The 18,607-nt window shown below is 37.6% G+C and overlaps 1 protein-coding gene across 1 annotated transcript; it reads left to right on the forward strand.

Moving 5' to 3' along the window:
- Positions 411-16,820, forward strand: LOC109226726 (calcineurin B-like protein 3). Its single transcript, XM_019391570.1, has 10 exons — positions 411-595; positions 1,469-1,550; positions 1,661-1,809; positions 2,165-2,247; positions 2,412-2,471; positions 2,776-2,884; positions 2,960-3,012; positions 3,211-3,291; positions 16,193-16,305; positions 16,424-16,820. The coding sequence occupies exons 3-10, from the start codon at positions 1,692-1,694 to the stop codon at positions 16,479-16,481; spliced, it is 675 nt and encodes a 224-aa protein (XP_019247115.1). The 5' UTR covers positions 411-595; positions 1,469-1,550; positions 1,661-1,691; the 3' UTR covers positions 16,482-16,820.

Genomic DNA, 18,607 nt, shown 5'->3' on the forward strand with positions numbered 1-18,607 from the left:
ATATAGTTCAAGTGGATCTTAGGTACCAGATAGTTTAAGTAGATAACTGACAAAAAATTATAGTTTAGGAGGGTTTAAGGCTGAGTTAAATAGCCACATGTAGTGCCACATGACACGTTTTTCAGATGATTAGGAGCGTTTACTAGACGCACCTCTAAGAATGTGAACGGGAGGTTTTAATATGAAGGGCAATATAGTTCGGGAGATCTTAGGGACATCGAACAGTTTAAATAGAAAACTGACAAAAATGTAATAATTTAGGGGATTTAGGTATTAACTCTACTTTAAAGGATTGTTTTAGATCAAAATATGGAACAAGTTTTGTCATTCTCTTACCAAAAATAAAAATAAAAATAAAAATAAATATAGAGGGAGTGCTAACATGGAGTATGTTTATTAGGCATGAAGAAATGGCCAAAGAGTAAAAAAGAAACAAAAGCAAAGAAAAGGAGAGAATCGGTGTCAAGAAAAAAATTGACGACTGGGCAAAGAGGAGTGGCCCATATTAACATCGGTCACCGTCAGATTCATCTTATATAGTCGCTTCTCCTTGTTTGTCTTATTGATCTGAATCTCTGCGCTCTTCTCTCTTAAGGTAAATCCTTTTTCTCCTTGTCATTTCTGCAATTCGCGATTTTTATTTATTCGAATCCTGATGCCCTGACTTCTCTTCCTTTGTTAGATCTGTTCCCTATTATCATCCTATCGAATCAATGCTCCGATTATTTCTTAATATCTGTGTTTTGTGATTTGGTTAATTTCTTGTCGTCGAAGAGGTTTCCAGTATAAATATCTTGTTGAACTCCATCGAGTTTATTGAACGCTTATTTTAGGAAAATGCGGTTGCAACGTGATTTTTAAGTAATTGTAATTCCGAAAATGCTAGAGATGTGATGTCCAGGAATTTCACTTGAGCTCCCATCCTTTCTAATCTATACAAATTTAACAATTGCAAGCTGTAACTGTACTAATTTAACCCCAAAAGTTAGAAATTCTCCCCTTTAATCCTAAGAGAGAATTGGTTGACAAATTGGTATGAGATTTGTCCTAGTCAAATTTCTTTTTTTCCTTTGTCTTTTCTTTAGGGTTGGGTATTGTTAATTCTCTACATTTACACAATTAGTACCTAGTAAAGTTCCAGCATGCTGTAATCTAAAATCTGTTTGATCATGTATGATTCTGGAATCTACATTGGGCTTTAAGGAAATTCAATTGTCATTTCTGCTCTTACTCGCATATAGAGATATCAATTTAACAGGATGGCTAGAGTGAAGAGTCTAAGCCAAATTTAACTTAGGCTCAAACCCTTATTTGGTGATGATATTAGCAGAAATTTAAATTGGATGTTAAGGGGATTTAGAGAGCTCAAAGCTCTTGGTCTGTATTCTTTTTTTTTCTTCTTTTTTATTTGTTTGTTTGAGGGGTTATTGATAGAATTAAGTTTATATTGACTTGTATTTCTTGTCAGATATATAGCTCCAAATTGATCATTTTCAGAAACTCGCAACATTTTACATTCAGATAGGACGATAACAGAGAATGGTCAAAGGGTTAGTTCAATTTGTTTGTTTGTTCATATTCTATAATTTCCTCCTGGCACAAATGACCAGTCAAGATGGTCTCGTACCCTTCCCAGCTCTGATTTTTTTGGGTTGACCAGATATGGAGCATATTGAAGTAGGGATCATACCATGTTGCAGTGCCTAGACGGTATCAAGCATTTAGGTGCTTCTCTGTCGAAATGTTGTGATCTGGATAGGCAATCAACGGGCTTTGAAGATCCGGAGATCCTAGCACGAGAAACAGTTTGTATGCTATATGAAAGCTTTGTTAACATCTTAGTTTTGCAATTAGAACATAAAAAGAAAGATGAACCAAAAACAATTTTTATCTGGTTACAAGTGTCTTTATGATTGCGTCATATGTAGTCTGTATTTGCATCTTGAAAATTGTGTACTAAAAAAGGTACAAACTTTCTTTATTTCAAAATTTGTTTTGTAGTTTCCTATGTCATATCTGTTAAATTCTTTTAAGTTTTGGGACAAGGATTTGGAATATACAGAGTTGAGATATGCGCATCCTAATCTATTGGTTTTTTTATCGTATTGACTTTTGTACTAGAAGAAATATGGTTTCAACCTGTACACTCTTATTCTTGCTGCAGTTAGCGTCAGTGAGATTGAAGCTCTTTATGAGCTATTTAAGAAGATCAGCAGCGCAGTGGTTGATGATGGGCTGATCAACAAGGTTTTGTGTTTCATCCTTTAAGATTATACCATTGGATATTCGCACTGGTGTGTTTGAGATATAGGTGTTCTAGCAGCATAACTCTTTTTGGGGTATTATGCATGAATAATCAGTCTTGATTCCAGCAAGGGTCTTTGGATTTTAAAGTTATTACTAAATTGCAGGAAGAATTTCAATTGGCACTATTCAAGACGATCAAAAAGGAAAGCTTGTTTGCCGACAGGGTGCGTTCTTATTGCAAGCTACATTAATGTTTTCATTTTGACTTATCAGAAAAAGTCTTTTCATTTTGAATTGGGGATTACAAATTTTGATAGAGCAAATTTTTTTTTTTTCGTCACTAACCTACACATTTGAAGTTGCAGTTATAGTTGTTTTTGACAGGTTGACTTTTTACAAGGAGGTTTTTCAAATATATTAAATATCACTTTAATTGTTGAAAAATTATTAGCTTGTTAGTTTCGGAAGTTGAATGATAATTACAACCTATCATTTTATTTCTTCCTGCTTCGACTCATCTGATTGCAGGTCTTTGATTTATTTGACACAAAGCACAATGGAATCTTGGGTTTTGAGGAATTTGCTCGTGCCCTCTCTGTTTTCCATCCAAATGCTCCTATTGATGATAAGATTGAGTGTATGTGACATGCTTACGTAATAAAAATAGTTTCAATTCGTAATAATCCTGCTTCTAATGGTATTGCTACTGTAGTTTCTTTTCAGCTATACGATCTCAAGCAACAAGGCTTCATTGAGAGGCAAGAGGTAAGTCTATCTTTCATAAGGTGAAGTAATGAAGTACTGAACGTTCCTATATTGTTCTACTTTCTAAATGTCCAGTTTTTAGTTCAGTTGCTCTAGTTAGTGCCTTAGTGTAACAAAGCATTCTTGGAAATCTTTTTTGTACTTTTAATTGCATTCCTCTAAAGTGCCTGACATAAGTAAAGTATGGTTCCTGTGCAGGTGAAGCAAATGGTGGTTGCTACCCTTGCTGAGTCTGGTATGAACCTATCAGATGATGTCATTGAGAGCATAATTGATAAGGTGCTTCTTCAACTAAATTTATATACTTTTAATGGTCTATCTTTTATTTGGAGGAGAGATTCTCATGTTAACATGTACACGAATTCAATAGTGCTTTTGCTTTTTTGTTGTCTCCTTTGCTATCTATTTGTTATAGGTTAGTCCATTTGAATTTTGTCATTTTCAAGGATGATTCTTGGTTACTTAGACCTACAGGTAAAAGAAGCACCTACCAATCCCCTAATGTTTCTTTAAGGATGATGTTTCGATCATGGGCCTACGTGGAATAGAAGCACCCGAATTCCTAGTTAGAACCGACCAAAGGCTGAAGCCAATGAAACATGTGCGTTAGCCCCCAAAATTTTGGGTCCTCAATAGACTTATAAGTCATAGGTTAGATTTTCTTTTATAAGATATTGAGTATTTCAAAGTAGAAAAGTATAATTTCTTTATTAAAAAGAGGAAAGGTAGCTTTTGGCTTTGTGATTTGTGATTGATGTGACTATTTGAGCAAACATTGAAAAATGATAATCACTCCCCTAAATTCTTACGTGTGATTGAAACAACTTTTTGGGTTATTTACATTCTGACAAGTGACGACAACATTAGTAGGTTACCTACATTATTTTTCTCTTTTTACATTTATCATAAGAAAATGTGTAATACACTTTTAAATCCCTTTCTTGGTTTCGCCAAGAGACCGGGACTCCTTTTTTCTTAATCTTTCTCTTAAAAAAACATGTACTACACTTTTATACTCTCTTCTTAGTTTTTTCGAGAGTCCAAGTCTTCAATAAGCTATATTATGCTGTCAAAACTATAGTACTATTGTTTTGTCAAATACAAGAGCGGAAGAGTTTATAGCGTTGCGGTAGCGGTAGCGGTAGCGGAAGCAAAACAAATATGCAGAAGAACTTTAATGAGAAAGATAATTAATAAAAATAAAAATAAAAAAAGAGTTGGACTCTAGGAGAAACCAAGAAAATGAGTTTAAAAGTGTATTGCATGTTTCTTTTACAAATGAAGAAGGTAAAATAGAGAAGAATAATGTAGATACATCAGCGATGATTTCACATGTCAGAATGTAAATAACCCAAAAAGTTGCTTACATTCACATGTAAAGGATGTAGAGGAGTGATTCTTATTCGGTTATTCCCCAATATTTACCCAAACGGTCATATCAATCACGATACCAAAGCTTATCTTTCCTTTATAATAAATTGTACTGCTTTGAAATACTCAATATGTTACTAAAAGCAAATTTAATATAAGTTTATTATTGGGGCCCCCAAAATTTTGGGGCCTAAAGCACATGCTTTATTAGCTTCAGTCAACCCTGAGTAATAGTAAACAAGCTAGTGAAGATAGTAAAGATTGGAGAAATCTTAAGCTAAGTTCAAAGTTCATGAAACAATAAATGAGCTTATTACTAATATTGATCGAATTATTTGAGTTAGATATAGATTGTTCAAAAATAAAACAATCAGACTTCAAATAAAATATATGATGTTTTTATAATTTAAAGTTTAGGATCTTTCATTAAAATTTGGTTTTAGGCCACCGATTTTATTGAGGCACCCCTATTCCTAGTGTCTGACATAATATGGCAAGGTATTTCTTAAGAGCTAATTATTTTTTATGGTTTGGACAATTAGTTGATGGATAACTGATATAAGAGTTCTGGTATAGTTGCTTGAAGCTTTTATGTCTCATAATTATACATTCTTAGGGGCAATTTATTAACTTCTAGTTTGGATTTATACAACAATTACACTACTTCTATGCCTCGGTAAATGATGGAACATCTCCTTGGCTCATAAGGTATTTCTTAAGATGCGTGATACTAGAGAGAGGTCTACCTTGTCTTTAAAAATCTTTAAGTTACAGCATTTTTCAATACATCTCCTCCACTCTGCAGCCTTACACGATAACTCAAATGCAAATAATAGATTACATGGTAATGTAAGTCAAACTCTATCATTTGCTGTTGCAACATGGAGATGAAAGCTTTATTACAAGCCAGAGAGGCATTTGATGTTATCTGTATTTGTGGACCAGAAAAAAGAAGTCAAAGGCACGGGCAGTAGTTACAGTTCTTGGGGAATGGCCGTGGGTGATTGGTGGGTGTCCCAATTTCACCAGGTTTACCCTAGAAAAACCAAAACAGTTAAGCCTAATGTTATCAATGAGGGATACTCTTGTTTTATAATTATGCTGGTAGACCTACTTTTATGGGAGGTAATTAGACATGGTTTAAAGGAACAAATGGTGGTAGAACATCGATAGTTTATAGATCCTCGTTCTCAAATATATCAGATGAACCTACAAAAACATCAAGCAAAGTGTGCTAAGAGGGTGCTATCTGAACAATGCTCCATCTCATTGGAATGTAGAGACTGGATTAAGTGCAAGTCATATTTCAAGTTTGAGAACATGTGGATATGTGCAGAGGCTTGTAGAGGAATGGTAGGATTTTTACTGTTCTAGTCGTAATGCGACATTCATAATCATAACTTTGATCTCTAAGAAGAACTTAGCTATACGACTAAGAAACTTCAGACCCAAGTCCCTTAGTAATTGTACATAAGATCATTACAAATGTGTTCAATGCGAGATTAGAAGCAGTAATTGATAATGAAAATGCTTTTGTACGATGAAGAAAGATCATGGATGCTTTTTTGGTTGCAAATTAAAGCTCGAACACTAGATAAAGACAAGGAGGCAAGAACACTATGTGAACCAGATTTGAATATTTAAATCTGTCATTTTTGCTTGCTGTTTGAAACTATGAGATTTGTGAGAAAATGAATAAAGTGGATGGAAATTAGTATCTCATCTGTCCGATTCTCTAGCTTAAAAACCTTTTTTTTTTGTTATTGGAAGTGGAAGATTAAACAGAGCTGTCTCAGCCGATATACATAAAGACTTCATAGATATGTTCTACTAACCCTTTGAGGCAGTATCCACTGCATGTTAATCTAGTAAAAATTTGTCTTTTTCCAGTTAATGAAATGAATATGGAGTAACATACACTCTTTGGCAGAAAATTTTAAGGTCCCAAGTGGAAGAGTTTATGCAGTAGAAAACTTGGAAGAGTTTTCTATTGCATATCTGGGAGGCCCTGAGGGCAAAACACAGAAAATCAGTACTCTGGCAGAATATGGTATAGAAATGTGAAAAGAGGCTGGTCGCCTATAAAAAGCGATACTTATCAACAGGCAGTAGACTAGCTCTTATTGATAGTGTGCTTGATGCGATCCTCGCATGTCTTTACACCCAATCTCTGCAAATATGGTAAAGCAACTAGACAAATTAAGAAAAGATGAGGGCAACTCAGAAAGGCACTGATTATACCTAGCAAAATGCCTCAAAGTAATGTTGCCTTAAAGATGGGGCTGTTCGGGGGATAAAAATTTGAAGCTGCATAGCATTAGGCTTCTCGTAAAATGGCTATGTTGATTTAACACTGAAAAAGAAGTAATATGGAGGAGTAATCTATATTATATTAAAAGCATGAAACCCTAACTTGAAAAGTTAAATTACTTTTATACCCCTCTTATCTTAAAAACCTATTTACTATAATAAAAATAAATGACTAAAAGCCTTCGAAGAGTCCCAAGACAACAATCACCAAACGTTATGAAGAGTCCAAGCAAACATTCACCAAACAGTGCATTCCCTTCTTTGTTTTTTTCCTTTTCATTTGTTCATTAATCCTATGTTAAATAAACACACTCCTTTGACATCTTTCCACAAAGTCCAAACTTCATCATCAAACTTTACCTAACATAAAAGTCAAATTATATATTTACTCATTAGTGAAAAAAAGAAGGAAGATACAATCCCTTCAACGCGTGTTTTGAAGACCTTAATAACGAAGCAGTGACAGCTTTCGGCTTTGAAGAAAGCATCTCTGTTTGGAAGCGTCCAAAAGAGAACCATGAAACGTTTTCGCGCTATAACCGTTGCGTCTACTTTTTGGATAGGGTGTGTTCACTAATTAATTGGTAGATTCACATGAGAAGTTGAAGCCTGTGACCATGGAATTAAACTTGCTTGTTAAACTAACTCGAAGTCGGCTCTTGAAAGTAATTTTGCAATATTTAATATAAATGAGATATGGCTCCAAGTTCGGAATATACCGCTTCAATGGATCTCTATGAGGTTGGAAACAAAATAGGACATGCTTTAGGAGGGATATCTAATGTTTCAATTCCTTAAAATGGTAGCAAAGATGGTAAGTACTTACATTTTTTAAGGTCGTTAATTGTAATGAACATTAGAAAGCCGTTGCCCCGTGGAAACTTGACGATGGGAACGGAAGAGAGAGGGGTGGAACTGTGCTATGAAAATTATCCTATATTTGTTAGTACTGTTGTGTGTTCCGGCATAATGCCAAAAGAATATTTTGTGCGGCAAGAGGATGTGCACAATAGTAATCTTAAGAGAGATTAGTTTGGTACGTGGATGAAGGCTGAGAATTATGTGTTTGATGCAGTTGTAATTTTTGAACTAAGAAAAAAAAATACTATGAGGGAAGCGAATTATACAACTGGTCAGGGAAATTTGTAATGTTCTTGAATGAAAGATTAAAATTAAACAGAGTACATATCAATGGTAAATTTTATTGGTTAATCAGTGAGTTACAATCTGAAAGAATTTAAGAGTAAGTTGGCAAACAACATAATGCCCTAGCTATGTTAATGGGATTCTAATCGTCCCAAATTAGAAGATGGTTCAGGAAGTAAGTGACAAAAAATCTGCTTTTGTTTTTAATGTCTTTACTCATTCTTATATTATCTATTCTCTGTGATTTAACGAAATTCATATAAGAATTTATGGTCATGATCTCATAATATATACGAATTATGATTAGGTATCATATTTAAGATTCGTGCCTTCATTTAGAGATGTTTCTCCTCATTATTAATTGCCTTTAGACATTCATTTATATACAACTACTTTAGAGTGTGGCCTGGGTTTTAAAAAGTAAACGCCTATTACTCTTTTGGAGACCATCAGTTTCAAAATGGTTGATACATAAGGTATGTCCACCTAAGTTGATGGCAAACACTTTCATGTATTGTGAATTTGTGATGCAACATTTAGTGTAGCCTATATTTCCTAAAATTAAAATAAGTTAGAAAATCACATGTGTCTAATTAACTTTTAATTATTTATCTACGTATGTTCAGACGATATATAGTTTATTCTTATACATTAATTATTTAATCAAATATTTATCTTAATAATACTGATATTGTTTACGAAATTATATATTACATGACTCGGCATACACGTGCAACGCACGTGCCGAGAAACTAGTTATACCAAAAACAGAATGGAAAAACACAATCGAGCTAATAACAAGGTCTCGTGGAATGTCATTCCAGAGGTATAGAAGCAGTAACCGAGAGGAAGTCTTTAAAACTGGATAAATGATTGTTAGGAATTAGGATGGAGGGAAAACGGTGAATAGACCCATCGATAGATCAAATTCATCTGAAGCAAACTTTTCCTGATTTGCACAGCACTGTACTGAATCAAGAGACAATTGCAGACAAATGAATGAGCGGACGCTAAACTCTAGGAGAATTTTTTGAATGGGAAAGAAGAAGAGCACAATTGCTGGAAATGGAGGAGTCACGAACTTGACTGAAAGATTATTGATGTAAAACATAGTTTTCTATGGAAGGTGAATAAATATGCATGACAATTGTTACCTAAATTTGTAATGGACTGATGCTCTCAGGCACACTCCCCGAGGAGCCTGAGAACCCAGAATCCTGAGTTTCTACAAACACCATTGGAGAGCCACCAGTGACGCGAGCCTATCCCTGAAAACAGCTCCGGAAAAGACCCGCACACGCGCCGCCACGCGCTGCCAATCTCCGGCGAGCCCTCCACCACGCGCCGGCGCGTGAGCCAATTCCGTGCCAGATTTCAACTCTTTTCTTTTAGACAGCCTCTTCGTCCCCTTATTCCGACCCCACCCATCCATGATGTTTTAGATTCCGACCACTTTTCTTTTTTCCGGCGACGGGAAGCATTTTTCCGGCCAGTTTCAATCACTTTTCAGTCAGTTGCCAAAAAAAAAACTTCTTTCTCTTTCTTTTCTTCATGGAGGACAAGATCTTTTTTATTTCAGGCGTTAAATCTTTTGAGCTTATCAACTCAGGCGAGGGGTGGTTCGATTGGATCGAAAGGGGCAAAAGATTTTCATGCAAAATCAGAATAGATGAGGAGAACCTCCGGCGGGTATGCGAAGCACTCAAGCGAGCATCTAAAAGGGCAGGAATTATTACAGACGATGGGGGTGGAAATCACAAGCATACTATTACAGAGTTTTTGTTAATTTCAACTACTGTGGGCGATTCATTCGCATTGAAACGTGGTTGGGGGACAAAAAGAAATCTGTAATCATCCCTGAAGCTGTTTTCAACATGGGTTGGGGAGATATAGCCGATAAAATCATCCACTTTCTGGGGAAGCAGTCCACAAACAGATATAGGCCAACTTATACTCACCAGACAAAGTCATATGTTGACATGGCTAAGATTGCTCAGTGGCCGGTGTTAACAAAGGCTACAATGAGGGAGGCGGACAATGCTACTACAGTCGACTCGGGTGGTGAGAGTCATCATTTTCTTGCTAGATGCTTGGTGGGTACCTTCAATGATCCGTTCAAGAAGTTATCCAGAAATGGTTTGTGAATAGATGGAGGATATGTGCTGGTATGAGAGTGACTCCGATGTCTCATAATTAGTTCCTGTTCGAACTTCCTTCAAGGCAAGAAGCTGTGAGAGTCCATGCAGGGGATTGGTTCTGGAATGGACGTCGTCTCTCTTTACAGTGGTGGTCGGCGGTGGCTGGCACTGAAATTGCTTGCCAAAAATCTGACCAGAAATGGATTAAAGCTTTTGGAATCCCCGTCCACGCATGGAAACTCGGTACATTCAGAACCATTGGAGATCTTTGCGGTGGTTTCATAGGTATTGATGAGGACACGAAGCATCGGAGCCACTATCTTTGGGCAAGAATTTGTGTTAGCAACAGTAGTGCTAAATGCCCAGATAAGATAGAGCTAGAAGTGGACTGTTGGAGATTTGAAATCTCAATTTTGAAGGATGTGGCTGCAACACCAAAACCAGTCCGAAAGGCCGGAGAAGAAGGGCTAGGGATTTCATCAATCAAAGCAGCGGCGAATTTGGGGAATGGTGTCGAGAGTCAGGTCAAATCGCAGCACGTGGAAGGGCACTTTAATTCAAAAGCTGCAGTAGACAGACAACTGGACATAGGGCACTTTAATTCAAAAACATCGGGCCCTCTACCCAGTCACATAAATTCTCGGGCCAAGCAAGGGAATTTTATAATTAGGCCCAATGAAGCCAGTAGCTCAGACATTAGTAGAGTACCAGGGAAGTTGGGCCAAAATATAAACTTTTACTCAAAAGGCCCACACAAGAAGGCCCACTCTAAGTCAAAGACAAATAAACCCATTAGCTCCCAGTCTTGGCGTGCCATCAGAATTTTACCAGACCCTCGTCTTCTTCACAGTAACGATATGCCTCTCCCATCTGTTGATCTTCAGCAGACCCATGTCAACCCAGTCATTACAGAATCAACTACGCAGGATTCAACAGCTATCCCCCTCTCAGAAGCCGATGATGAAGCCGATGACGAAGCTGACACTTTCATCAACAATCTCAGAGGTCTTTCACACAGGTTGAATTGGTCAGAATATGCTTCTATTGCTCTAATATGTTCTGACACTGATTCTCACAGTGAATCTCTTCCCCTCTCTTGGCATGACGGTGAGGCATTAGAGCTGCAAGAAATTCACCAAGTAATACAGCAACCCACAACAATAGAGACTTCTAAATGGACAAAACTAGTTATGGGAAAGGCATGCAAGGCTTTTGGGATCAATATAGCCGGCTTTGAACATGAAATTCTAGACTTAATCCTAAGAATGGACCAGAAGAGACAGGTTCAATTGCAAAAAAGGGGATCTCCTTCTACTTCCAGTAAGAAAGGAAAGGGGAGAAAGAAAGGGGAATCTGAAGTTCAGAACCTAATTTGCGGCATCAACTATGATGGGAGGAAGAAAAGTGATAGGGGCCGGCATTGCAAGATACTGTCCAGATGAAGGTCAAAATCCTCAGTTGGAACATTCAGGGGCTAAATGATAAGAATAAAAGAAGCACTCTAGCTTCACTAGTCAGAAGATGGAAAGCTGATATCTTGTGTCTACAAGAAGCCAAAATGGCTGGCATACCATCAAGTATGATTTTCCAGATATGGGGGAATAGGTGGGCTGACTGGGTAGAGTTGGGGGCAAACGGCAAGAGTGGAGGTATTATTATCTTATGGGACAAGAGGTTGTGGAGGTCTGTTGACTCTCACCAAGGTTGTTTTTTAATTACATGCATCCTTGAGAGTGTGCAAGAGGATTTCAGGTGGGGTTTTACAGGGGTCTACGGCCCACACAACAACACAGACAGGAATGACTTCTGGCAAGAGTTGGGAGCAATAAGGGGTATCTGGAGTGATCAATGGGTTATAGGAGGGGATTTCAATGTGTGCAGATTTGAGGCTGAGAGATACAATTGCAACAGAAGAACCAAAGCCATGAGAAACTTCTCTAAAATAATCTCAGATCTTCAGCTAATCGACCTTCCTTTACACGGGGCACAATACACATGGTCAAGGGGGGAAAACAGTTTAAAGGCCTCAAGAATTGATAGGTTCCTTATCTCTACAGAATGGAATGAGAGCTTTAAGTGTATCAAACAGTTGGCAATGCCAAGACCTATTTCAGATCACAAGCCTCTCATGCTAGAAAGTGGTGACTGGTCTTCAGCTCCTTCACACTTCAAGTTTGAAAATATGTGGCTCCAGCAAGAGGGGTTTATTGACATGGTGAAGGAGTGGTGGCAAGGTTATGTGATTAGTGGCAGCCCTGATTTTATACTTGTTCAGAAGCTGAGAAACCTGAAGAAAGACATCTCCAAATGGAACAAGGAAGTCTATGGAAAGCTAGAGACAAGAAGAAGCAAAATTCTAGAGGAGCTTGCAACTTTAGAACAGCCGACAGAGAACAGAACCCCTACTCAGCTTGAAAAACAAAATTTTCTTAATATGAAATTGGAGCTAATGGAAATTGCTAAAGCTGAAGAAACTTCATGGAGACAAAAATCAAGATGCCTATGGCTAAAAGAAGGGGACAGGAATACAAGATATTTCCAAACAATGGCCAACTCTCACAGAAGATACAACTCAATTGACAAGCTCAAAATTGATAATGAGATCACAGAAGACAAGGAAGTGATCAATGAGGAGATCTTGAATTACTACCAGAATCTCTACAAAGAAAGTGAAGAATGGAGGCCTACTGCCAGCTTTGAAGAAGTAGCCAGACTCACAGACGCAGACAGGGAGTTGCTAGAAAAAGTGTTTGAAGAAGATGAAGTGCTTAGTGCCATTCAATCATGTGCTCCTGATAAGGCCCCGGGGCCAGATGGTTTTACCATGGCATTCTTTCAAAAATCTTGAGATTTCATTAAGGCAGAGGTCATGGGGGCCCTCAACTACTTCCACCAACATTGCTACATGGTGAGGTCTTGCAATGCATCTTTCATTGCTTTAGTACCTAAAAAGAAGGGTGCTGTTGAACTCAGGGATTTCAGGCCAATTAGCCTTATTGGAAGTGTTTACAAGATAGTTGCCAAGGTCCTAGCAGAGAGAATGAAGTTGGTTGTTGGGAAGCTAATCTCTAGCTATCAAAATGCCTTCATCAAACAAAGGCAGATAACTGATGCAGCTCTCATAGCTAATGAGGTTTTGGATTGGAGGATTAAAACTGGAGAACCTGGAGTTATGTGCAAGCTGGATATAGAGAAGGCTTTTGATAAATTGAATTGGTCATACCTAATATCTATCTTGAGGAAGATGGGCTTTGGTGAAAAGTGGATAAAATGGATAAGGTATTGCATCTCTACTGTTAAATATTCAATTTTAATTAACAGATCCCCTGTGGGTTTCTTCTCCCCTCAAAAAGGGATCAGACAAGGTGATCCACTCTCCCCTTTTTGTTCATATTAGCCATGGAAGGTCTAAGTAAGATGTTGGAAAAGGCCAGACAAATGCAGTGGATTCAGGGCTTCAGAGTTGGCACCAATGCTGGGAATACAATTACTATATCTCATTTACTGTATGCTGATGATACTCTGATTTTTTGTGAGGCAGAAAAAGCACAGCTCCTATACCTGAATCTCACCCTCCTACTCTTTGAAGCCTTGTCAGGATTACATGTCAACAAGCTGAAAAGCACTATCTATCCAGTCCAGTCAACAATGTGAACAACATAGTAGAGTTGGCAGGAACTATGGGTTGCAGCATTGGGGCACTCCCTTCCACCTACCTGGGCCTCCCATTGGGGGCCAAATTCAAGAATTGTGAAATTTGGAATGGTGTTGTAGAAAAATTTGAAAAGAGGTTGGCCACTTGGCAAATGCAATATTTATCTATGGGAGGTAGATTAACTTTTATCAGCAGTGTACTTGACAGCATACCTACCTACTATATGTCTTTGTTCCCTATCCCTAAAAAGGTGTTAAAGCAATTGGATAAAATCAGAAGAGATTTCCTTTGCGAAGGGAATAGCAGCTCTCACAAATTCCATTTGATAAAATGGGATAAAGTCATACAGCCGAAAAGCAATGGAGGACTGGGGGTCAAAGATTTAGCAATCCACAACAAAAGTATGCTGATGAAGTGGCTATGGAGGTATGGTACAGGTGAGCCAAGTCTCTAGAAGAAGGTGATTGATGCAAAACATGGGAAAAGAGACAACTGGAGCACTAAAATTGCAAATGCCTCTTATGGTGTTGGTCCCTGGAAGTTTATTAGCAAATTGAACAATGATTTTTTCCAGAAAATACACTTCAAACCTGGTAATGGAGAGCACATCAGATTTTGGAAGGACATTTGGCTAAATAACACAGCCCTCATGGATGATTATCCTAACATTTTCCGAATTGCCATGGACAAGAACTCCTCAATTGCTCAGAACAGGAGCAACAACAACTGGGATGTGCATCTGAGAAGGTCTGTCCAAGATTGGGAAATGGGAAGTTTGATGGAAATGCTAGCAAGAGTGGAAAGCTACAACATTGATGAAGATCTCTCAGACACTATGTGTTGGGGTAGCAAGGGTATCTTCACAGTCAAAGAGTGTTACAAGCAAAACTGCACTCAAAATCAGGTGATTGATGCCTGGCCATGGAAATTGATATGGAGGACCAAACTACCTATTAAGGTTATATGCTTCAATTGGATTGCATTATTGAAGCTTGTCTAACACAAGACAACCTTAACAGGAGAGGATTCCAGCTGGTCAACAGATGCTACCTTTGTAGGAGGAATCAGGAAACTGTCAGTCATTTGTTCCTGCACTGTCCAGTTGCCACTGGTATATGGAATATGTTCTACAGTATTTTTGGTCTGAGCTGGGTTATGCCTCAAAATATGAGGAATGCACACATTAGTTGGAGTTTGTGGAAAGTTGATAAGGCCATCAAGAAAATTTGGTTGATGATCCCTGCAGCTATTTTTTGGTGTTTATGGACAGAGAGAAATAGAAGATGTTTTGATGGCATCTCAACTTCAAATCACTCTCTCAAGGCAAAATGCCTACTTGAACTTTTTTGCTGGACAAAATTGTCCCCTGTAATTAGTACTGATCTTTTTTTGGACTTTGTTAGTACTCTTGTCCTAGATTGACACTTTGTATAGGGCCTAGCTTCTCTTTTTTGTTTTTGCCTCTGTAACTAGGCCCCCTGTAACTATGTAACTATGCATCTTCTTGATGCTTTTTTAATGAAACACCTTACTTCATCAAAAAAAAATATGCATGACACATGTTAAAACTTGTCAAAACAAGTCCAGTCCACCAGTCACCTATTTGTACACGTGAATTATCCCTGGGAAATGTGGTTGTGTTCCTGAATGTACTTTGGGTGCAACTTGTGACAAGAGGATGCTGTGAATACTTGGCACGGATAGAGAGTAAAAAAGCAGCTTAGATACATTTGGAACACTTCCCCTTGTCATTATAGAGAGACATAAACAGTAGGTGCCTTGAGATATATAAACAGGCTTGTCTTGTGCTTGTGAAAGTTAGTTTTACACATGGTGCAATTCAAATATAAAAATGATTTATATATTTTTGGTGCTCTTCTGAGTTCCTTAAGATCTAAGTGAATCAAGGTCCTTTTCCTCTACATTTTTTCAATAACAGAGAAATCTCCGAGGGCTAGCAGCATACGATTTGAGACTTGGTGGATAATGGGCATGTCCCTCTATCTTTCTCTACTTAAATATAAGGCTTTTGTTTGCGGCAGGGCCTAAAGCCGTGACATGCGCTTAACCCACACATCATGTGCGGCGTTCTTACCACTAGGCCAAAGCCTTGAGGCTCTGCACATGGAGCAATTCAGATATGAACATGATGTAAATATTTTTTGTGCACTAAAAGGATGTAAATATTTTCTGTAAATATTAGCACCCTCTTGGTCCAGATCTATTAATCACTTTCTTATAAGAAAAAAGAAGGGTTGGAAACCATCTGGATTTAGTTTTTCAAGTACACCTGATACTAATAGTGAATTTGTAGAACTGGATCTGTACCAACAAATTCCATGTGCATAAAAGTAGTTTGGGATCATCAAGGATATCTGTGTTTGGGAATTGCTCATTTATTTGACTGGTATTTCTGTCGATGTCTGAATTAGATATATGCAAATGGATCTGGATGTTGTCATGTTTCTAGGTCACTCTCTCCCCCCTGCCCCCTCTTTTATCCAGTGGTAAAGTTTCTCTTGAATTCTACTGTTTAGTTAATGCATATCTTCTTTGTCAGACTTTTGAAGAAGCCGATACTAAACATGACGGAAAGATTGATAAGGAGGAATGGAGAAGTTTGGTCTTGCAACATCCTTCACTTTTGAAGAATATGACTCTCCAATATCTCAAGTGAGTGGCACATTGGATCTTGAAATTACTCCACTAATTATCATATTTTCAAATGGTGATATTGTCCATATTATGTTCATGGCATCGATTGGCTCAAAAATCTTCCTCGTTTAAACAGGGACATTACGACTACATTCCCGAGCTTTGTCTTTCATTCCAGAGTTGAGGATACCTGATTTGAGATGGACAGGCAGAAGTTGTTTAGGGAAGTACTTATGCTACATTTTTTTTTTCTTCTGCCTTTTGGGGAATTGCAATTGGCCAGTCTATGATGTTGCGATAGTGTGTTTCGCTCTTCTTCTTTTCCCGTTTCATATTTCAAGATTTTCATGATTTGTTATTCTTTTTGAGTGTAGTGGTTCTATATTTTGTCGCCCAGTGATAGACGTTGGGTTCCCATTCAGTTATGTTGTGTATGCATGTAATTGGTGAATAGTGCACGTCAGTTTTGGTAAGATTATGTTTAGGGTCATGCAGCTATTTAATACGTGCAAAGCAATCAAGTAATTGCCCAATTAGTATTGTGAAATTACTCAATGGCATATAGCTTAAAATTAGGTTACGAGATCACTTAAACTAGTGTTAGGCAGCTATGCGATTTATATATTGTAATTAGGAAAGCAACTTTACATTTATGTATTCATTTTTTGGTGCATCCATTGATTTGATCAATTAGTTGGACTATGAAATATAGCGAGTAACATCTATAAACGCACAATATACATTTTAATATACTCAACTTCTTAATATTTATGTTGTATTTGTTTAGTATTAAAATCTCTATGATCTTACAAGATGTCCAATTCTTTTACCTGCCAACCAGACATTCAGTTCTAATGGTCGGTACACTGACAAGAAAAAATTGCTGTAATGTCGTGTTTTTTTTTGTTGTTGCACCATCTCGGTCATTTTGATGATCCCAAGTTAGAGAGCATGCCTTACTCTAATAGGGGGCAGAGTTTCTGAGTAAAGGCAAGCTTAACTATGTATGAAATATCCTAGCTGTCAGGAAGGCACCGCTATAAAGCCTACCTGCCAGAAAGTCCTTAAGACGAGAAATCCGAGTAAAGGCTATTCCATAACCGACTATTGTTGACAAGTCAAGGGGGCTTGACTTGTACCAAGTTCTAAAAGAGTTCTCTTCGAGCGAGGCGATTTTTCTATCTTTTTGGGTTGCATCCCAAGACAATGCAAGACAATGCTTTTTGTAGATTGTGATGGATTGATCTTCACTATTGCGCCTCCTTGTACCAGTTGATGTAGTGCTTAATATGAGTTTTTTTCTACCCAAGACAGCTTCGAGGTTCCCATCGATCGATTACAGAGGTCTCTATTCCCTTTGATCGAGTGTCATTTCTATAAAGAAGATTGAGTAGAAAAATATTGAATTGACTTCAATCGAGATTGCCTCGGCTTCTTAGGCACACGAGGAAGCGGCCTAACATCTTTTCAATCGATATTCCAATCAAAGATAAGTTCTACCAAAGTTAGAGGGCTTATTGACTGTTTATGTCTAAGCTTATCTGGATTTGCAGCTTCCCCATGTTCGATTTTACCGAATTTCTTCTCAAATTTTGCGAAAATTCTTGCATGATTGCTGTCTCAGCATATAACCATTTCAGCCTTCAAAAATTTCGTTAATCAACTTAAATTGAAGCTGTCTTGCCCTTACTTTTTCTTTTTATTTGCAAATAAAATGTCAGAAGCTTCGTATTGCAAGCACCGAAAAGATTAATCTTGACGAGATGACTATAACAGTCTTCCCACTTCTGAGTTCAGTAATTCTACATCGACTTAATCAGCCAACCTCATGTCAGGCGACCTCTCAAATCAACTGCTCACTTCATTATGATTATCTAGTCGCTAGCTCAATTAGTTCTTGCGGATGCAATTTTTGTGATCTGTTACGTCAAATTATTAAGATCACAAAGCTATGTAACTAAGACCTCTAACAATTCACAAACTTGCAGTTCGACCAATATTGTGGGCCCAAACCTTGCCTTTGCTTCCATGATTTTACGGAGTTTTAACCAAACTAATATTCAACATGTTTAAAAATTGGATGTCAACCAAATACCGGGAAGGAAAAATAAAATTCAACTTCATTCATCAGTAGCTTTTGTTTTTTGAGAACTCGGATGAGCTCTTCCAAATACTCTTTTTACAACTTTAACTTCAAATACTCTTTTTTTTTTTCAACTTACACCAACAGTCCGAGTGCCTAAATTTGAGAAAACTGTTCTTTCGATGTGGTTGAGTTCAAAATAAACTTTTTCTGCAAAGGTCTGCGTACAGTCTATCC

Source organism: Nicotiana attenuata, chromosome 6 (assembly GCF_001879085.1).
Source record: "Nicotiana attenuata strain UT chromosome 6, NIATTr2, whole genome shotgun sequence".
In the NCBI taxonomy this organism is placed as follows: domain Eukaryota; kingdom Viridiplantae; phylum Streptophyta; class Magnoliopsida; order Solanales; family Solanaceae; genus Nicotiana; species Nicotiana attenuata.

Bases quoted from the DNA above. Each gene is read 5' to 3' on its own strand.
- LOC109226726 (XM_019391570.1), top strand. From the start codon at position 1,692: ATGTTGCAGTGCCTAGACGGTATCAAGCATTTAGGTGCTTCTCTGTCG. The intron at 1,810-2,164 runs GTATGCTATATG...TTCTTGCTGCAG, and splicing joins CCTAGCACGAGAAACAGTTT to TTAGCGTCAGTGAGATTGAA. The intron at 2,248-2,411 runs GTTTTGTGTTTC...ACTAAATTGCAG, and splicing joins ATGATGGGCTGATCAACAAG to GAAGAATTTCAATTGGCACT.